The sequence below is a fragment of the Pteropus vampyrus genome, unplaced genomic scaffold (genome assembly GCF_000151845.1).
Source record: "Pteropus vampyrus isolate Shadow unplaced genomic scaffold, Pvam_2.0 Scaffold1, whole genome shotgun sequence".
Taxonomy (NCBI): domain Eukaryota; kingdom Metazoa; phylum Chordata; class Mammalia; order Chiroptera; family Pteropodidae; genus Pteropus; species Pteropus vampyrus.
Window position 1 is genome coordinate 35,040,353 of NW_011888782.1, and position 20,345 is coordinate 35,060,697.

Consider the following 20,345-nt stretch of genomic DNA (forward strand, 5'->3'; position numbering starts at 1 on the left):
TTCACATTCTTTATGTGTATGTGTAATCAAATTCTAATCTCAGTCTTGGGCACCATTTCTCAGTTAGAGAATGATGGGAATAACTGTTTAGAAAGGTTATATAAATCTCAATCTGGGAAGAAGAGCCTAGCTCAGATGCCTCAATAGGTGAATCCAAAGCCAGCAGCAACATGTCTTGCTAGGTGCGAGGCCAACTGTGGAGGAAGAGCTTCGCACTCTGGCCGCCAGGGGGAGTGTGAGTTTCCCGAGCTCGGTTGTCTGAGTCAGCGTGGGCGTGGGCGTGGGCGTTGGCGTGGGTGTTGATGTGAGCGACAACTACCTGGCCCCGCATCCATGTCTTTTAGGTTGCAGGGTCGTGTTTGAGGACATGGGCGACAAGTATGCTACTCTGCGGCGGGCCCAACTGCATCTGGATTTCATCCACGCCAACTCGTGAGTGCTGGGTAGAGTATGAATAGGCAGGAAGGGAGTCTCCACACAGTGAAGAGTTTGGTCCATCTCCTAGTGAAATACCCTGTTTGGGCGAGGGGGGCTTGGTAGTATTGATTTATGGAAATATTTGTTTCTTTAAAGTTGATTGTGCTTTAAAAAGAAAAGCAGTGAAAAATGATAAAGATATATATTCTAGGCCAGACTAAACCTTTTCTTTTTTTTCCCCATTAACAGCACCTAGTAGGAATTAACATTTAACAAGACTATTTAATTGTAGGGAAGCAGAATCCTTCTACCAAGGTTGCCTATCTCTAGTGATGTCTCTGCCCAACACATTGACATTTTAAAGATTAAAGTTGCTTCCATAGAGTAATTTGTTTATTGATTCCAGCCTCTGTGGCCTCCAGAGCTTTCGAAAAATGGAACTCTATCTCTGAAGATAGAATTCTCACATTTTAGTTATTACTAGGACACTCTTGCTTCTCTGTCAGGCTCAGATGTCTTCTGGCTACTCATTAGGTGTTATTTCAAATACTCAGATTGCAGAGGCAGATGACAGAGATTTTCTATTCCATCAGTCATTTCAAACACAGCAAAGAATAGCAGAAAGTGCTGTATAATTCACAGTGGTATTTTTTTTGGGGGGGGGGAATCTTATAGTAATTTGGATTTATTAAAAGTACTGATTGATATAAGAGATGCACTAGGTTTGAAACTACAGAAATGGAAGTGTAAAGAAAGCCAGGGACCACCAGCATTGCTGCATGGGACAAACTGTAATTTTTACAGAAAATAGAGCAAAAGAGTCAATGTTCAGCAGATATTGAGATTTTATTTCTCTATCATGGAGAATAATTTCAAGCTCAAAAGGATGAGACAGAGGTGGAATACAAATGAAGAAATAGAAATTTTAAGTTCAGTTTAAGAAAAATTATAAACTGAATGCTGGAAGGACTGTGAATTTTATCTCAGGAAAGTTCTCCAGCCTCAGTTGTATATAGTTTCTGCAGCTATTGCTTCCCAGCCTCCTTCTCTCCCAAACCACCTTGTGGTGCCCCCTGCCTCATTCCATTATCAGTTGGTCGTCTGGTCACTTAAAAGCAAAAATGAAAGTAGCGTGAAGCAACAGCACCAAAGTCAGATACAAATTGGCATCTTCTCAGTTCCCCGAGGTAGCCGAGATCTCCAATCCTCAGTAAAAACAGGAGTGATTTCTTTATTCCTCCCTTGCTTCACCCCCACATCCAATCCATCATCAAGTCTTCATGCTTTCTCCAGCTAGGTCTCGAATTCATTTGTTCCTCTCCATCTCCATTGCCATTGACTTTAGTCCAAATCACTGCCCTTCCCCTCTGGACATAGCCCCAAAGTGGGTTCTCTATTTCTCATTTTTGCTCCCCCGTGGTCCATTTTCCTGAAAGCTGCCAGTGTGAGCTTTTAAAAAAGTAACTAGACATGTTATTCTTCTTGAAACATGACGGTGCTTTCCAGTTGCATGTAGACCAAGTATGAGCTCCTAACCATGGAACAGGAAGCACTGCATGACCCGGCTATCCCACATCTCAGCGTGATCTGTTTTACCATAGCCAGACCAGGCTAGCCTCCTTGCCTCTTTTCTGCTTCAGGGTTTTTTCATCTTTTACTCTTGCTGGAAAGTTTTCTCCTTGTATGTGCAAGAGACTGAGTTTTCTTCATATTTCAGGGCTCCATTTAAATGCTTTCTGTGAAGAGAGGGTCTCCCTGACCACCATGTCCTCTCCCCACCAGTTCCTCTTCCCCATCGCCCCTCCTTCATAGCACCTGATCAGTCTATCATAGCATCTTAATGTATTTATTGCTCGTGTATTTTCCACATACCCCATTAGCTTGATCACCAAAAGAGAAAAGACCATGTCCCTTCACATTGACATATGGTAGGCAGACAATTTCTTAAGTGAAATAATACAGGAAATTTATGTGACATCTTCTTTCTTTCTTTTTCCTTCCTTCCTTCCTTCCTTCCTTCCTTCCTTCCTTCCTTCCTTCCTTCCTTCCTCCCCTCCCCTCCCCTCTCTCCCTCTCTCTCTCTCTCTCTCTCTCTTTTTTGTCAGAATGGTTGCAATGATTTCTCTGAAGGATTGTTTATATATTGAATATCTGTATATTGAATCATGTGGTTTAAACTGTTGGTTTTGTAAAATGTATCATCTACACTTCTCTTTTGCTTTATTTTGGAATGTTATATACTAGCTTTCTTTTGAGTGAAGGACACTTTTTTACAAGCTTGAAAGTTGACTTGGGTCAACAGAGTCTTCGTCAGCATGTGTTTAAAGTGCAAACTTCCAAAAAATGGATATATGTATGTACTTTTTATAAAAAATAATTTTTTCAGCTAACATATTGTCCTATGGCCCGAGGCATTGGGAGTTTCTCAGACATTGCAAATGATCCTTTCTCCCGTACAGATGAGCAGATGTTTTTTGATAACTGGATCTCTTTTGGTTTTGCTACCTGTTTCCTGAGTATAAAAAGAAAATTGCACACTGAATCTTCTCTTAATGCCTTGATAAGATTGCTGATTGAAATATCCACACCAGGAAATGAAAAGCAAATGTGAGACCCAGAAGGCAGCTTGATTTCACCCACAGATGAACATTCAGCCTTCAAAGTGTAAATAGTGATGGTTGTCTAGTGTATTCTGTTACCCAGGACCTGGCAAGAGGAGGTAGAGGAGAGAGTGACTGACTGTAGGTAATTCATGAGGTTATTTAAGGAGCAGGCTTTTCAGAAAAATATAGATTATTGGGGTAAATAGGGGTCTTCTGCCAGAGCCTGTGACTGCTGATGGAGTCTTAAGGCCTTTTAGTGGGCCAGGATTTTGATCAAGATTTTTCAGAAATAATTTGGTCTTAGATAATAAGATTTCAGTAAAAAAAAATCTTTAACTTAAACAGATGTTTATGAAACAATTTTAAAATATCAGCCTTTGTTCTAAGTACAGTAAAGTCCTTGAAATTTTTGTTTTATTAGGAGCAGACATGATATACTAGCAATCGTGCTCTCAGCCCTGACTTTGTAATGGAGTACATCTACTTCAGAATCTTGACTGTGCGGACAAAGTTGTTTCTAGAATAACTCCTTAATTGATTATCTGTCTAGAACTAAAGAACATTTGTCTGTAAGTGTCTTGAATCTTTTACACTGACTACAGAGTTAGTTTAACTTCTGGTTTTCCCTCTATTTCTTCATCAGCACCACTCACAGTTTCCTTTTTGGAGCACTGGCTGAATTACTGGACAATGCAAGGTAAGGGTAATCTGTGAACAAAGGTCACTGTGGGTACCTCATGACATAAATTGAGTCTAGTTAGTTATCTTTAAAGTTGAAAAGATAATTTCATTTTTTCCCACTTGGAATATTTTGTGACTTAATTTCCTGTAAAAGCAAGATACTATATAGGAAAAAGGATAGATGGAAGGAAGAATTATTCATTTTTAGTTTGTATATATGAGGGTAAATTAGATGTCTGTTTTTGTGTTGATAACCATGTAACAGCAGATATTGATTTGAATATTTTTGAGTTATATATCAATGTACACTATGTTTTGAGAATTTAGATTTGGGTTTAGGCATTTATTGAAGTCTGTGTTGAAGTGAATTGCATAGTTAAGGAGAAAATAGCTAACAATTATCGATCTCTCCTGTTCTAAGTACCTTATATATTGGGTATTACCTCATTTATCTTTACAACAACACTTTGAGATAGAAATCGTTATCCCAATTCTACACACATGGAAGTTGATGCACAGAGAGGTTAGATGACCTATTCAAGGTCATACAATTGATATCTGACAGATTTAGAATTCAAATTTAGGCTGTCTGGCTTCAGAACTCCCCCTCCCCATTTTAGTGTCTCTGACAAAGGCACTGATGTTTAAAGAAACTTCTTGAACAATTTAAGGCCCACTTAATAAGTGTATTTGTAGAAACTTGTGATGCTGTCTATTTTTCAGCTAATTGAATATGGCGTTTTGTTTTATATTTGTATTTCCCACTCACTAAAGATTTTAGCTGCCTTTCCTGCAGAAAGCAAAGTCCACTCAGGAAGTAATAGGCAGCTGTTAGATCAGGGATCTCAATAGAGAGAACTATATCCCCTGCCATGAGTTGATAAATATCTTTCAACTGTTTGCATTTGTTCCCCTTTTTGGCCTTAGAAGAGAGATGGCTGAGTGTGATTGCAGGGTATAAGTCAGCTAACCAGCCTTCCAGAACTTCCTGCAGAGCAATACCCAGCACTAAGGAAAAAGTCAGTAGCTCCTGCCTATGTGAAATTCTCTCTGTGTAAAATTAATGGAATCACAGTTGTCACAGAAAGAGAGGAAAAAGAAGGAAAAAAAATGAAGTCGGTTGGTCAGGCGAGCTCTAAACTCAACTTAGAAGGAGTCATTAGTTCTTCCTACTGTTGAATGTCCATTTTCAGCAATTAGACATCTGTAACTCTGAAAGAACAAATCTCAACCTTGATATCTATAACTCTGAAAGAACACATTTGTTTATTTTACCAACTGTCTTTTCTCCTCTGAAGTTGTTTGACCCATTCATTCAACAAAGGAGGACAAGTAAAATCAGAATGGAGAAGAAATAGAACAAAGGGAACAGTTTATGTAGTAGAGGGTGATTGGGTGATTGGCAAAGAAAGAAATGACTTCAGACTCAGGGGAGTGAGAGAAATGTGATCAATAAAGCAATTCTGAGATTAACATTTGTAAACTGTCCCCCTCCCTCACTAAGTCCAGCCTATCTCATGCTTGTTTGATTCGTAGTGAAAGTTCACATTGTTTATAAAGAAAAGAAAGAAAAGAGGAATTATTTGTAAAATTTAAGAAACAGAAGGTGCCACATAAAAAATGTGGATCCCCTGCATTTGTTTGTTTACTTTAAATATTAGAAATAGCAACCTTGAGGCCACATTCCTCAATGGGGTCAGGTACCAGGTAGGTGTTTGCTAGGGACCAGCCTGTGCCTTCTGCTTTGCCATTTCTTTCTTTTTTTCTGCCTTAGCTTTGCCATTTCTAATGGCCCCATAGCCAGCCTGAACTTGTTATTTCCTCTGACTTCAGTTTATCTTTACAACAACACTTTGAGATAGAAATCGTTATCCCAATTCTACACACATGGAAGTTGATGCACAGAGAGGTTAGATGACCTATTCAAGGTCATACAATTGATATCTGACAGATTTAGAATTCAAATTTAGGCTGTCTGGCTTCAGAACTCCCCCTCCCCATTTTAGTGTCTCTGACAAAGGCACTGATGTTTAAAGAAACTTCTTGAACAATTTAAGGCCCACTTAATAAGTGTATTTGTAGAAACTTGTGATGCTGTCTATTTTTCAGCTAATTGAATATGGCGTTTTGTTTTATATTTGTATTTCCCACTCACTAAAGATTTTAGCTGCCTTTCCTGCAGAAAGCAAAGTCCACTCAGGAAGTAATAGGCAGCTGTTAGATCAGGGATCTCAATAGAGAGAACTATATCCCCTGCCATGAGTTGATAAATATCTTTCAACTGTTTGCATTTGTTCCCCTTTTTGGCCTTAGAAGAGAGATGGCTGAATGTGATTGCAGGGTATAAGTCAGCTAACCAGCCTTCCAGAACTTCCTGCAGAGCAATACCCAGCACTAAGGAAAAAGTCAGTAGCTCCTCCCTATGTGAAATTCTCTCTGTGTAGAATTAATGGAATCACAGTTGTCACAGAAAGAGAGGAAAAAGAAGGAAAAAAAATGAAGTCGGTTGGTCAGGCAAGCTCTAAACTCAACTTAGAAGGAGTCATTAGTTCTTCCTACTGTTGAATGTCCATTTTCAGCAATTTGACATCTGTAACTCTGAAAGAACAAATCTGAACCTTGATATCTATAACTCTGAAAGAACACATTTGTTTATTTTACCAACTGTCTTTTTTCCTCTGAAGTTGTTTGACCCATTCATTCAACAAAGGAGGACAAGTAAAATCAGAATGGAGAAGAAATAGAACAAAGGGAACAGTTTATGTAGTAGAGGGTGATTGGGTGATTGGCAAAGAAAGAAATGACTTCAGACTCAGGGGAGTGAGAGAAATGTGATCAATAAAGCAATTCTGAGATTAACATTTGTAAACTGTCCCCCTCCCTCACTAAGTCCAGCCTATCTCATGCTTGTTTGATTCGTAGTGAAAGTTCACATTGTTTATAAAGAAAAGAAAGAAAAGAGGAATTATTTGTAAAATTTAAGAAACAGAAGGTGCCACATAAAAAATGTGGATCCCCTGCATTTGTTTGTTTACTTTAAATATTAGAAATAGCAACCTTGAGGCCACATTCCTCAATGGGGTCAGGTACCAGGTAGGTGTTTGCTAGGGACCAGCCTGTGCCTTCTGCTTTGCCATTTCTTTCTTTTTTTCTGCCTTAGCTTTGCCATTTCTAATGGCCCCATAGCCAGCCTGAACTTGTTATTTCCTCTGACTTCAGTGGACACTTGAGTTTGCCACCACTGCTTAGATGCTAGTATTTGGCAACAAATAGAGCTATTTAACAGACTTCTCAGGATACTCAGTCGGTCTCATAAAGAAAGTCTTCATATAGTCCCTGTGTTATTCTAAAAAATTATTTGATATCATTGTATTCAAGATTTTGATGATTTCCTGTAGGTTAAATCAGGAAGATGTGGTTAGGGGCCTCTGCCTAATACATCATCTGTTCAGAGAGAAAGTATCTGCACTAAATTATGAAGTTTATTATAAAATGTCTTAATATGCTGTAATGATGAATTATTGTTCTAGGCCCAATCCCATGGAATTTCTGTATGAAGAAACAGTTTCTTTGAAAATTTTCATTTCAGTACAGTGGCGTTTATGGAGCACTTATTGTGTACATGGTACTTTATATAATGTATAATTATATAATGAAGATAATGATACCTGTGTTACATGGGATTGTGGTAAGGATTAGAAGAAAATCCTTTTAATAGTCAAAATAAAAATAGTTCAAAAATACTTCATTTAGTGCTTACCCGACTAACAGAAAATGTGCAAGCAATGGCAGTGGTAATAACACCAGAATTTCTGTGTAAGAGGAGCTTAGAGGCCACAATTGATTAGAGGAAGGAGTGAAAGGGCCAACTTTCAAACTGTGCTTGTGAACAAGTGCCATGTACATACTCAGATTTGCTGGGGGAGCTTTGTGTTAGGGCTGATGGAAATTTTGGGAAAGACTCAGATTTCCCCATCAGACTCTGACTGATAGTTTTTATTATTCTGAGCTTCCTTTAGACTCCTCATTCTCTCAAGATACCCTCTTCAGCATCTAAGACCTTACCTCTCATCATCTTTCTCCTTTCTCTCACATTCTTGATACTGAAACCAGGACTTTTTGGTTCTTTCTCTTTTCCTTTTTAAATTTTTACTTTAAAAATACACAGATAATATCTGTGAATTGTAGAAAATTGAGAAAATAGAAAAAAGAGAAGAAAAACTCTGGGTAATTTCATCACATGTTGTGGGGGTCATCATACTTCTCTATGAAAGGTCAGATAGGAAATAGTTTCACCTTTGCAGGCCATGCGTTCTCTTTTGAAACTACTTAACTCCGCCATTGTAGTTTGAAGGCAGTCATAGACAAGATGTAAGTGAATGGGCATAAATGTGTTCTGATAAAAGTTAACTTTCAAAAACAGTTCATGGGCCAGATTTGGCTGATGGGCTGTAGTTTGCTAACCTCTGACTTAGAGAAAACCACTGTTAATATTTTGATTTTTTTCATTACAAATATGTACATGTATACTGTATATGTTCTTAAAAATGTGATCAGACAGTACATATTACTTAGTAATTTGCCTTTTCACCTTTTTTTTTTTTTGACTAAAATATATCATGAAAATCTCTGACTTCTGGATCATTCTCCAGTTGGTTTAAAAAAATGTATATTCACGTCTATTTTGTTGAGCTTTTTGTGAAACTACCACTGAATTCCATCTCTTCTTTTAAACTTCTCAATTTCAGGCTTTGTAACCTTCTCAAATTATGAGTGATCATAGGTCTTAGTACATAAATGCAGAGTGAAACATTTTAGTAATTAAGTTGTTTTTGAAGCCAGTTTAAGTGTATTTCTCTATTGTTCGCTTTCTGACAATAGGTTATAAGCAATTCAAATTAATATAATTTTTAAAAACAATTTCACATTGAAGCAATGATATTTTTATATTGTTTTCAGAGATGCGGGGGCTTCAAGACTTGATGTGTTTTCAGGTGAGCAGATTTGCTTTCTTCTCTTTTTTTTTCTTCTTCTAATGGAAAACTTATAGTTATTTTATTTTACTTCATGAAATGAAACCACATTCTATAGATCTTTAATGTAATCTAAGTGCTTTGTGAATACAGTGACCCCACGGGGAGCCAGGTTGAGACACGTACACCACAAGAATGAAATTGTTCTCTTGTTAGAAGATCCATTTCCAAAATTAGATCTTTCAGGATTTTGTGAATGCATCAGAGGGATTTGGAACAATTTGTCTGCCATGAGGAAAGAGTTTTATTTTAAAAAGTATGTTAATGACTTCATAATTAAGTGTACATCATTCTCAACTTATCATAGTTTTAAAATGCATAAATGAGTGTTCAGTATGAATGTTTGAGAACTATAAAATTCAAGCCAAATATGTTTTCTTCATTAGCTTCATTTTCAGTCGCTAAGTACTTATTGCACTTATTAGTTCATTTCATTAGACTATGATACAAATGAAATTAGAGTCTGTGATCCAGTCCTATAGTCATCAGTAACTAGAGAGATGCCTGTGGTGTTAAAACTGATCCTCATCCCCAGTTCTGTCAGATCTCTTGGAAATGTTGGCTATTGGTCACAGGTGAGAGAATGTAGCCCATGATATAAATCCATACCTGTATTTAAAAAGCAATCCAGTTCAATTTAAATTTCTAAGTATTTAAGATCCTGTGTTAAGTGGATATTTATGGTTCATAAGGGATGGAGACATCTTGAGAGATCTGAGGAAGCATAATAAATGACACTCTTCTTCCATTTCTACTCTCCAAGTTCTGCAAAGTGAAAAATAAAACAAGAGAGTCAGTCTTTATTACTGCTAAATGCTAGGTTGCGGGGTGTGGAGCTTCGTGTGAGAGCTAGCAAATTTGGTGGTCAAACCTCAGAACCAAGAACTTGCCCACTCAGTGGAGCCAGGCTTCCCCTTGGAACTGATCTGCCCTAGGGACAGCAGAGCAGACCTCAGGCTCTCTGCAAGCATCTCACTCCCAAGAAGGAACACAAAAGATCTGACACAGAGCCTCCCTAAATTACTGGATGAACTGCTACAAGGGAAAAGTGATCAAGGGACAGAGAAAGGCCCCTTTACTAACACTAACTGAATTCCATTTCATGTAGAAGAGAACAGCAGTAGTGGAAAAGAAGTGATCTTCCCTTACATGTCCAATTATATAGAGTAAAATAGAAAAAGTGTCTCTTGTCTGGGAGACACTCAAAGTATTGTAGGAATACAGAGAAAGAATGCCATGCCTCATAATAAAGAGCTAGAACTTGAAATGTAGATGTACTTTTTTATCAGTAGTGTAGGAAGAAAGGAATATTCCTGTCTGAGGAATTACTGTGAGAAAAAAAATGGATGTAGAATAGTCCAGAGATTCATTTATTTATTCAATAATAACTTATTGAGAGCCTATTAAGAATGAACCAAATAATTATTCTCAGCGCCGAGCAAAATGTTCGATTAAGTCTGTGCACTCATAAAACATGCATTCTAATGGTGAGAGATAGACAATAAAGAAATGAACAAATATATGATACACCAGGCAATGATAACTGTGGAAAGGAAAAAAAAATAAAGCAGGGTAAGAGAACAGGAAGTGTTGGGCAAGATGTACTATTTTTCATGAGGTCATAAGGAAAATATCTTAAATGGGCGATGTACCAGCTAAGTCCTGAATGATGTGAGAGAGTGAGCCATGTAGATACTTGGGGAAAATGCATCCAGGGCACAATGACCAGGTTAGGTTGATTAGAGATAAGTGTTAGAGCCAAATGGATTAGTACTTTGAATATCGCCCTATGGTTTTTTTTGGTTTTGTTTTTCTGTAGCTAGTGGACCATTGAAGATCTTTGAGCAATATCATTTGGAAAATTAGAAATGTGCTTTTTTTTTTTTCTTTTAAAGATACTCCAGCAATAGCATACAGCATGGTCTGTAGAAGTATGAAAGAAGAGAAAGCAGGGAGGTGGGGCTATGGAAATGACCTAATAAGATTTCATGAGAGTTTGAACTAGGGAAGTGGTCCTAGAAATGGAGAAGGGAGGTTTAAGCTGGATTTCATTCGGAGCACACGTGTTATTGATGCAAGGGTTGAGAGAAATTATCTGGAATCACAAAGTCAACAAATGTAGCCAGAATTTACACATTATGTTATTTTGTGTTTATTGCAGGACACCAGCAGGGCACGACAGTATTTACCACACTTTCTCTAGCACTTGTCATTGTCATAACAACTAAAAATTATCTTTGCAGTTGGAGTTCAAAGTGGCACTTATTTCTTTAGGTTATATTTGTTTTGTAAAACACTCAGCTTATGATTTTTGGTTTTAAACTACCTATTCATGTTACAAAATTTTTTATTGTAGCAAATCATGATACGGCCATAAACCTAGCAAATTGATTTTTCCTCAGACAAACAGACTAACCAGAGACAGGGTTTATCCACCAATAGTTAGAATTGGTATGGGGATGCATAGTTAATCTAAGCATTGAGTTAGTTTCCAAATTATTTATTGAGATCCCTGAATTACTCTCCCTTCAGTCTTAGATTTTCTTCAAGGAACGTGAGAGCTACAAAAGTCAAACTAAATATATGTTTAGTCATGAGTGTCTTATCTGTGTGTATATTAGTTCTAGTACTCATGTGTATGCATTAAATACTTTTTTTTTTTTGAGTTCTTACCAAATGGCAGACACTGAGTTAAGTGCTGAGTATACACTGTGCCTGTTAAGGAATTACATTCTAATGTAGGGGTCCATGGGCAATATGGTGTGCATATTCACTTTTATGGGTAGAGGGCTCATAGTTTCATTATATCCCTGAGGCAACTGTGTTCCAAAAAGTGTAAGAACAATTAGTCTGAAAGAGAAATAGATATGTGAAGAGGTATTTAAATATATTGTGAAAGATAGAGAACACAAATAATAAAGAAAACATTCATTATGGGCACCTGGTGACACGGAAGGATTAGGGAGGCTTCCCAGGACAAATCTTAAATGAACTAAAGACTCAAATGGAAAATAGGCCTTAAATTGGTGAATCAAGGATGGAAAGGGCAAAGGGGAAGTATGTGTAGTATCTGGAGAGAACCTAGAATGCTGGTGGAGTCGCGGAAATGTTTGGGATGTTCGATATGTAGTTCAAGGGGGATTATTTGTATGGAAGTAGAAGAGTGCAGTATAGATTGGGGAGTGGTGACCAGAGATGATCTTGAAGAGTGTGCGAGTCAGAATTCTTCAGAGAAACAGAACCAGTAGGCAATAGAGAATCTCTGTCTGTATCTCTTTTTGCCTCTCTATGCATATATAGATACACATATACATATATAGTTGGCTCACAAATTGTGGGGGCTGATAAGTCTGAAATCTGTAGGGCAGCTGGCAGGCTGGAAATCCAGATGTTGCTATCCTGGGTTCTCAATCTTCAGGGCAGGCCAGCAGCCTGGAAACTCAAGTAGAATTTCTATGTTGCAGCCTTGAGGTAGAAAACTGCTGCTTCTTTGAGACATCTCAGTCTTTGCTTTTAAGACCTTCAATTATTTGGATGAGGCCCACCCACATTATGGAGGGTAATCAGCTTTACTTAAAGTCAATTGATTGTAATTGTTAATTATATACACAAATCCTCTCAAAGCAGCATCTAGACTAGTGTTTAGCCAGATTGGCAAGTATAATTAACCATCGCAGTGTGGTAGGAAGTCAGGTTACAACAGGTAAACAAGGTTTTTTAACTGATTTGGATTTCATCCTGTAAGGCATGGGAAGGCATGCAAGGGTTATAAGCAGGAGAGTAGGGAAATGCACAACTGACTGCAGACTGTCTGTACACTCTGATTTTAGTGAGAGCAAGGAATTAGGGCACTGTTGCTATAATCCAGAATAGAGATGATGGTTTCCTGAACTAAAGCAGTATAGTGGGGTTGGAGAAAGTGGTCAAATTTGAGAGCCATTAAGGTGGTGGAATTGAGAGGACCTGTCTATATATGAGTGAAGAGGTGAAGAATTTGGTCATCCTGAGGTTTTGACTTGAGCAGCAGAAGCCCAATGGCAGGATGATGCCATTTATTGAACAGGAAACACCAGAAGGAGGAGTAAATTTGATGAAGGAGAAGATACTGTGGTTTGTTTTGGACATTCTTATTAATATGTAATAGAAATCTATCTGAAATACATAGTTTTAAGGAATTGAAGTAAGCAAGGCCAAGCTTCAGGGTATATAGTAGGGGAATATTAAATTTTGAACCTATAGTCAGTCATCAGCAAACCTCATTGAAATTTATAGGAAAAGTAAGTATGTCCCTTCAGAATTTTGAGTCCTTCCTATCTGTTAACTGAAGAAATGCCCTTTGTGTGAGCTTCTTCCATGAGAACTGTATACCAAGAGCCACAAAATCAACTGCTGCAACTATCCAGAGCTGCCTGAAGCTCAGATCCGGTCATTCTCAATTCTTATAAACATTAGGATAATCTGGGGGTGGCGGGTGGGTGGAGTTTTTATTCCTGAACCCTATCTAGGACCAATTAATTTTTATCAAATGTGCAGCCAACGTTGAGAACTACTGCATTGTGCATAGAACTTAACAAGAGTTGGATTCCCCTTGTTGAATAGTGGAGAAATGCCAGCTTTAGTCAGAGGGAGGGCTGAGCACAGAAGTTGAGGAAAGCAGACCAGAGGACCAGATAAAGAGAAAAAACTAGGAAGATGAGATGGTAGGAAAGATCCAGAGGGTTGAAAGACAGGAAGTAAATGAGAGAGAGGAATGGGGATTAGAAGTGGGCACATGACCATGAAATTATAAACCCCAAAAGCTTAGGTATGTTTCTTAGATATTTATTCATGGATTAGCTTGAACATTATTGAGTTTTAAAAATGTGAATGAGAGGAGACCATCACATATGTAGATCGACTTAACAAATGTGCTAGAAATGAATCTATAGGGACAGAATTAGAAGATCAGTGGCTTCCTGGGGAGGGGGTGGGAGTGATGGGGTGTGGAGGGGGCAGAAGGGAGAGATTACAAAGGGACATGAAGAAACATCTAGGGTGATGATATGTTTACTACCTTGATTGTGGTGATGCTTTAACGAGTATATACATATGTCAAAATTTACCAAATTGTATAATTTAAACATTTAATTTTTGTGTATAAGCTATTTCTCAATAAAGTTGTTATTAAAAATAAGTGATATGCTAGAACTCATATATCCAAATGTAAAAATTATGTTCAGGACCAGACTACAAACTGTGCATTAAAATTAGTCTCATTAGTTTTAGTTGCACCTTTAATTTTTTTTAAACAAGAGATTATATTATGTAACTTAATGATATCTCTTAATCATCAAAATCGATTCCAAACAACTTAACCGTTTTTAAAAATCAAATGCTTCTTCAAGAGGCAAATATTTGCAGCCACTAAGAAAGCATGATCAAATGGCTTTTATGGGAATTAAGTACTTAGAAGAGAGTATGATGAATTTAATAAGAATGGCCTGGATTGACTTTAGAATTAATGCTTTAGTGGAAGAGAATAAAGGTTGATCAGTTTGGATGAAGGGATTCTGGGGTCACACTGCCACCTACCTTCATTCCCTCCCCCAGGGAGGAAATATCTGAAATTTAAAGGACCAGTCAAATTCCAGAGCAGGGCATGTCATGCTGTACACATAATTTATGAACGGTAGATGTTTTATGTTAATTTAGAGCCTTTTTGGTTGCTCGTTTTCTCCCTGCAGTTTCTTGTGAAAATGTAGTCAGAATGCTTTTCTGAGCTCTATCATTGTGCCATAACTCTGTCATTCCGTGGCTGCATTTGAAGAGGATCAATAATTATATGAGAAGCATGACTTTCTGATGAACAAATTAAGGCCAATATTTATTAGTAATAACTGCTTTCTCTTACAGTGGATAATGAAAATCTGCAGGGTGGCTTCATATTGTGCTTCCTGGATGATGGATGTGGTATGAGCCCTGGTAAGTTAATTATCTAGATACCTAACTGGCTGTTAGAGAAAATAGTCTGAAAACCCATAAAATAAATAAAAGTAAATTGAGCTATCTGTGCAAAAACAGGTATGGAGCTATTAGGGATAATAAACCCCAGACTTAACATACTTTTAAACTTTTTAGGTTTTGGTATTTCAGCTGACAGAATAAATTCGTTGTAACTATCTAAACCAAGCAAAAAAATGAATGTAAATATATATTGCCGGAAAAATGAAAGGCAAAAGGCACTGGATTACTTGTAAGAAAAAGCATCTGGGAATGAATGGAATACAAATAGTAACTAGTTGGACTCTGAGACTGTTTTTATTTATTTATTTAGTTAGTTAGTTAGCTAGTTATTTATTTACTTATTTTCTGCTTTTACTTTTATTAGCATTTATTCGATGCTGAATTTACTCCCCATAAGTTTTTGTTTCTTCAGTTTCTTCTGGGGTATCTTTTTCTTCTGAGCAACCTCCACTTCTGGTTTAGGAATAGTCTGCTCTTTTTCAGTGAGGATCTCAGCGAGGCAAGGAGAGCTCATGTAAGGGTTAATTTGCCCATGAGCTGTATAAGCTCTGCACTGCATCTTGGGAGCTTTGTTCACCTGGATGGGCTCAGTGACCAGAGAATCCACATCTAAACTGTCAAATTCAGCATTACTGTCTGCATTTTTAAGCATGTGCAGCAAAATTTTAGCATTCTTTTTGGGCCACTGACCCTGTGTCCAGCCCTACCATTTGGCCTGGGCACACCTACCAACTCCACCATAGTAATGATAGAATGGCACATATTGCTTCTGTAAGGTGACATCCTTCAGATACTTGGTAGCTTTTTGGATATGCATACCCTTGATGGCCTGAGCAGTTTCATGAATGTTCTTACAGTGAACTGAAGATTTGAACCTCTTGATTTGCATGATTTTGTGGGGTTTTCTGGGCAAGTGAATAGTGAACCATTTTCAGAAGTTACCTTAGGCTGCTTATGGGAAGAGCTGAGGTTGTTTCTAGACCATCTTTCAGGTATTGCTGGTAAGAGCTCTGAGGCACTTTTCAATGCCTTTAGGCTCGAGGTCACCTCTTCTTGCTTTTAACAGTTTGTGATTTTTCACGTATATTCAAAGGTTTAGTTGCTTCAATTGAATGTACCCATCATAATACATTTACAATACATTGCATGACTTATCTTTGTATCTTTGAGGCTCACAAAAAGCCAGCATATAGTAGGTGCACAATATTTGTTTGCTGTGGAAATGAAATGTTTATCCCCTCTGATGAGGGCTTTAAGTTATTTGGGATAGCTTACCCCTAAATTCCTATAACACTTGTCTATGTCTCACAAGCCAAGGTTTTTGACCACTAGGTTTAAAAATGATGAGTGAGTTCAAGTAATATGGAACTGTTCTGGTCAGTCCCACACCAGAGGAAAGAATGCCTATCAGTGCCGATAGAAGGTAAGAATACAGAGTAAAGAAGTTATCTTCTTCTGAGTGTCCGAAGTCACCCCTTGATCTGAATAATCAAAGAATATTTATTAGCAAGTTTAGAAATGCTCAAATGTCCTACTTAGTTCTCGTTCTGACTAGATAATTTTGATTTTTGCATTACTTTGCCTAGGATCTTTTCTCCTACTGCTCACTTCCTTGCTTATAGCACTCCAGCCACACTTGGTTGGCCCTTCATCATTTGAATCTCATCTCAGATGTCACCTTATGAAAGAGGTCATCCCTGATTATTCTGTCTTCAGGCCACACTCTTCTATCACATTATCCTAGTTTCATTTCCTTGACTTAATACTCTCAGAAATGATCTTGTTTATTTGCCTACTTCTTTCAACCTATTTCTCCTACCATTACATAAAGTTGTTGAGAGCAGAGTTCATGTCTGTCCCTGTGCCCAGAACTCTGGCCACATGTAATGAGCAAAGAAAAACCATAGGATTAGCTCTCCAACACTGGGTTGTAAACCTGGCGGTAGCATGTATCAGCATATGACCTTGAGTAGGTTATGTAAACTCCTTACATTTCCTCATCTATAACATGCAGTTCATAATATCTTCCCTGTAGGCTTATTGTAAATTTTAAATAGTACGTGTAAAGTATATAATATAGTACCTCTCATGTACTAAACAATCAATAAATGATGACTGATATTGTCATTATGGATACACTCCCCTAATACCTAACCCCTTATAAGAATGTGTGATCAAATGTCCAGTTAGCTTCCAACAAGCAGAGCATCTGGTAGCCTTTTCATTCCCATACCAGGTCCTCCAGACTGACACAGGGACCTGAGGACAATTATAGAGTGTGTATTCAGATAGGCCAATTGGGAGAGCCATTTCTATCTTTTCCTGCTTTCCTGGGAGCATCTCTGTTTCCAGAGGTAGGTATTTTCCAGAGTCCATTGGATTCTTCACTAGAATTCCAGAATGCTCTGGAGAGATCAGGAAGATGATTCTGAAAGTCTGAAACAAGTAGCCCTTCCTCTCCAGGTAGTATCAGAACAGAAGTTATTCTGGTCTTCTCAATCTCACATGAGGCTGGATAAGAGCCAAATCTATGGAAAATTACAAATAATCATAACACTAATAATTTACTAGCATCTTTCAAGTGCCACATGTTGTGTTCAGGGTTTCACAAATACATCATCTCATTTAATTTATCTCATTTATCTTCATCAACAATTCTGTGATGTTAGTATTAGTAGTTCCCTTTTAGAGACAAGGCAATTAAGGCTCAGATTTTAAACTCTTATTTGCCCAAAGTCACATGGCTAGGTCTGTCTTTCCTCCTTCAATATAATACTGTTAAGATCCTAGTCAGAGATAATGGAGCCTGACAATGATCCTTGTTGGGCTGACCCGGAAGATATGGGTTTGTCCTAATGTACTGAGTAAGATATATGTGAACATTCTGACAACTGGACCTCCAGCCACTGTCACAATCCTAACCACCTTAAATGTTTTGGTCAATTTCAGAAGAAGCCTCAGATATCATTTACTTTGGAACATCCAAGAAACGGTTATCAACCTTAAAGTTCATTGGGCAATATGGAAATGGTCTTAAAAGGTGAGATTTTTTTTTTCCCTTTAAGTCATATATTGATATTGAGAACAATTGATATTGATATATTGATATTGAGAACAATGGTTAAAAGCAATCTTATATAGAATGGCCTAAGATTGTAAAACTTAAAAAAAATATATAAATATGGGGATCCTACTTTGTTTTAGAATTTCCATACCTATAAATGACTTGGACCTTTACAACATTTTAAAAAATTAATTCTCAAATAGATGATGAATCTTCTTTCCAGGATTGCTGTACTTTAGAGCTTTATCGTATCTCTATGTCCTATTGTTTCTCAAAGCAGTTTAGTGTAGGTGTTATTCATGTCCACAGTTTATTTTATTAGTATGCCTCAATAAAAGGCAAGGACACAAGATCACTATCCCCAGTGTGGCATCTGCCAGGGACAAATGATTTTTCTTTTCTTTCGTCCTGGACAGACTATTATCTCCAATAGCCATGTCTAAAGCAAGAGCATGGAGTGGATTAGTTCAAATACATCTGCTGTACTTTGAGGGAAAAAAAATATTATATCCTCTTGATGATGAGTCAGCAAAACAGTGGAGTTATTTCTATGAAGAGAACAACCCATTACACAGTATCGTGCCTGCCTGTTCCTTTTTTTTAATGTTTGAGATGTAAACTGTTATGTTCTTGATTTTTAATATAGTGGATCCATGAGGATTGGAAAAGACTGCATTCTTTTTACAAAAAAGGAAGAAACGATGACCTGTGTGTTTTTTTCTCAGACATTCTGTGAACGAGAAGGTCTGAGTGAGGTAAGAGTTGAGATTTTTCTTTGATTCTAATAGTAATGGTGTTTTCACTTCCTATCTCAGGAGGTTAAGTCTATCATGGATTCTTTATGATTCTGGTTTGAAAATTTAGGAATATGTTTGGAAAGTGGAGAGAGGGTGGCTGGACATTCTGGGGTCGTTGGAGGCCTTCCTGTTGACCCTTTCTTGAATGGGTTTTTAACTTCTAGGCAGTTTTCAGAACTTTATTTTCCTTATCTGTGTACCCAGATCTCCCAGAATAAGAGGTTCCTTTTGGCACACACAATGAGCTTTTTTCGAAGAAACCTGCAAAACATTTCTACCATTCTGTGCCCAAAATGGATTGTCATTTTTAGTATATGTGCTGCCGAAGTAAGCACTGGATTATCATTTTTTAAATAGGATGTTGAATTCAAAGACACGGGATACAAAAATATAAAGAAATTGAATGTGAAGTAGACTTAAAACTATAACTCTAGTGACCATAACTTCAACTCCATTTGATGACCCAGAGACATTTTATTAATTTTCGGTGTCTGAGTTTTACTGTTAAGAATATCAGTTATAATTCACTACAGCAAATATATGTTGAGAATCTAATGTCTGTCCAGCACTGGCTAGACCCTGTGGAAGGTAGAAAAAAAGCAGAAGATCATGTGACCATCAAAGTGTTTTCAGCACTGTCGCAAAATAAGGCAGACACATGTGAGTTGGATAAATAACAAAATGAAGGTGTTTAAAAAGAATGTGTTCAATGAATATGTGTTCTTGATGTTACAAATTGCCGAAAGCAATGATATGGATGGAGAGATTAGAGAGCCTTGAGTGGTCATTGAGGGTTTTATGAAGCGGATACAACTTGCATCTGGAAGGGCTTGTTTGTGGAGAGAAATGGTGTACAGCAAGTCTCAGATCAAGTATGAACATGGCGACTGGAAAGTACAGAAATGGGAAATTGACCAGAAGGAGCACAGTATGCCCAGTGACAGCAGTGGAGTGGGGCTGGGTAATAAGAACAGTATGTATGCAATAGAGAGTAGCTGAGTGAGATTCTGACATGACGAAAAGTGATGCTTTAAGCATTTATGTTGTACTTTATGTACGTAAAGGGCATGAGAAACTGGGCTAAAGCTGAGGTTATAGCTTTCCTGAAATGGACCATTCCCCTCGCCCCACCTTTTTAAAAATTTAAATGAGAAACCTCTTTCCATTTCCACAGAGGCAGTCTCTTTCAACAATATTAGCTGATTCTTTTGATATTTTTCTAAACACCTTTAAGCAATGTGCTTGTGTTTCTATTTCTTTATTTGATTTAGGCATCCTTTAATTTAAACTCCCACCATAAAAGAAGAGGATATTTTTATTTATTTTTTCTCTGATGCTATCACACACACACACCCCTATCAATTCTCCGCCCTTAACATAGTTCAGTTGTCATTATGGTTATGCCAATATTTAGTATTTACATTACAAGTCTATATAAATAACTATTCACAATTATACTGTGTCATAAACTATTGTATATTCTGTTTTCTGTGCAACTTTTTATTTTCCCTACAATTAATAATTCCTTAGTGTTCTACGTACTTATCACTATCACTGAATATTTGCTTGGCTTTCTGTATCTTTATCACTTCTCATGTACTGCAGCTCACACTTCTGTTTTCTATGGGATCTGCCGGCTGCCATCCTGGGATCTGCCCTTGTCATCATCCTGGCGAGTCTCTTCACCTCTCTTCTGTTTCAGATCTCAGATCCTAAATCTCATGTGTTCTTTCATAGTTTGCTCGCT

The 20,345-nt window shown here is 37.5% G+C and overlaps 1 protein-coding gene and 1 pseudogene across 1 annotated transcript in view; one reads left to right on the forward strand and one right to left on the reverse strand.

Annotated features, from left to right (window-relative positions):
- Nucleotides 1-367: 367 nt before the first annotated feature.
- MORC1 (MORC family CW-type zinc finger 1) overlaps nucleotides 368-20,345 on the forward strand; it is a 157,153-nt gene continuing 137,175 nt past the window's right edge. Inside the window, exons 1-6 of the mRNA XM_011355579.2 lie at nucleotides 368-432; nucleotides 3,664-3,717; nucleotides 8,661-8,695; nucleotides 14,627-14,695; nucleotides 17,687-17,777; nucleotides 18,448-18,556. Coding sequence (XP_011353881.1) covers nucleotides 368-432; nucleotides 3,664-3,717; nucleotides 8,661-8,695; nucleotides 14,627-14,695; nucleotides 17,687-17,777; nucleotides 18,448-18,556 — 423 coding nt within the window. The remainder of the gene's footprint in view (nucleotides 433-3,663; nucleotides 3,718-8,660; nucleotides 8,696-14,626; nucleotides 14,696-17,686; nucleotides 17,778-18,447; nucleotides 18,557-20,345) is intronic.
- LOC111735974 lies at nucleotides 15,105-15,666 on the reverse strand (annotated as a pseudogene).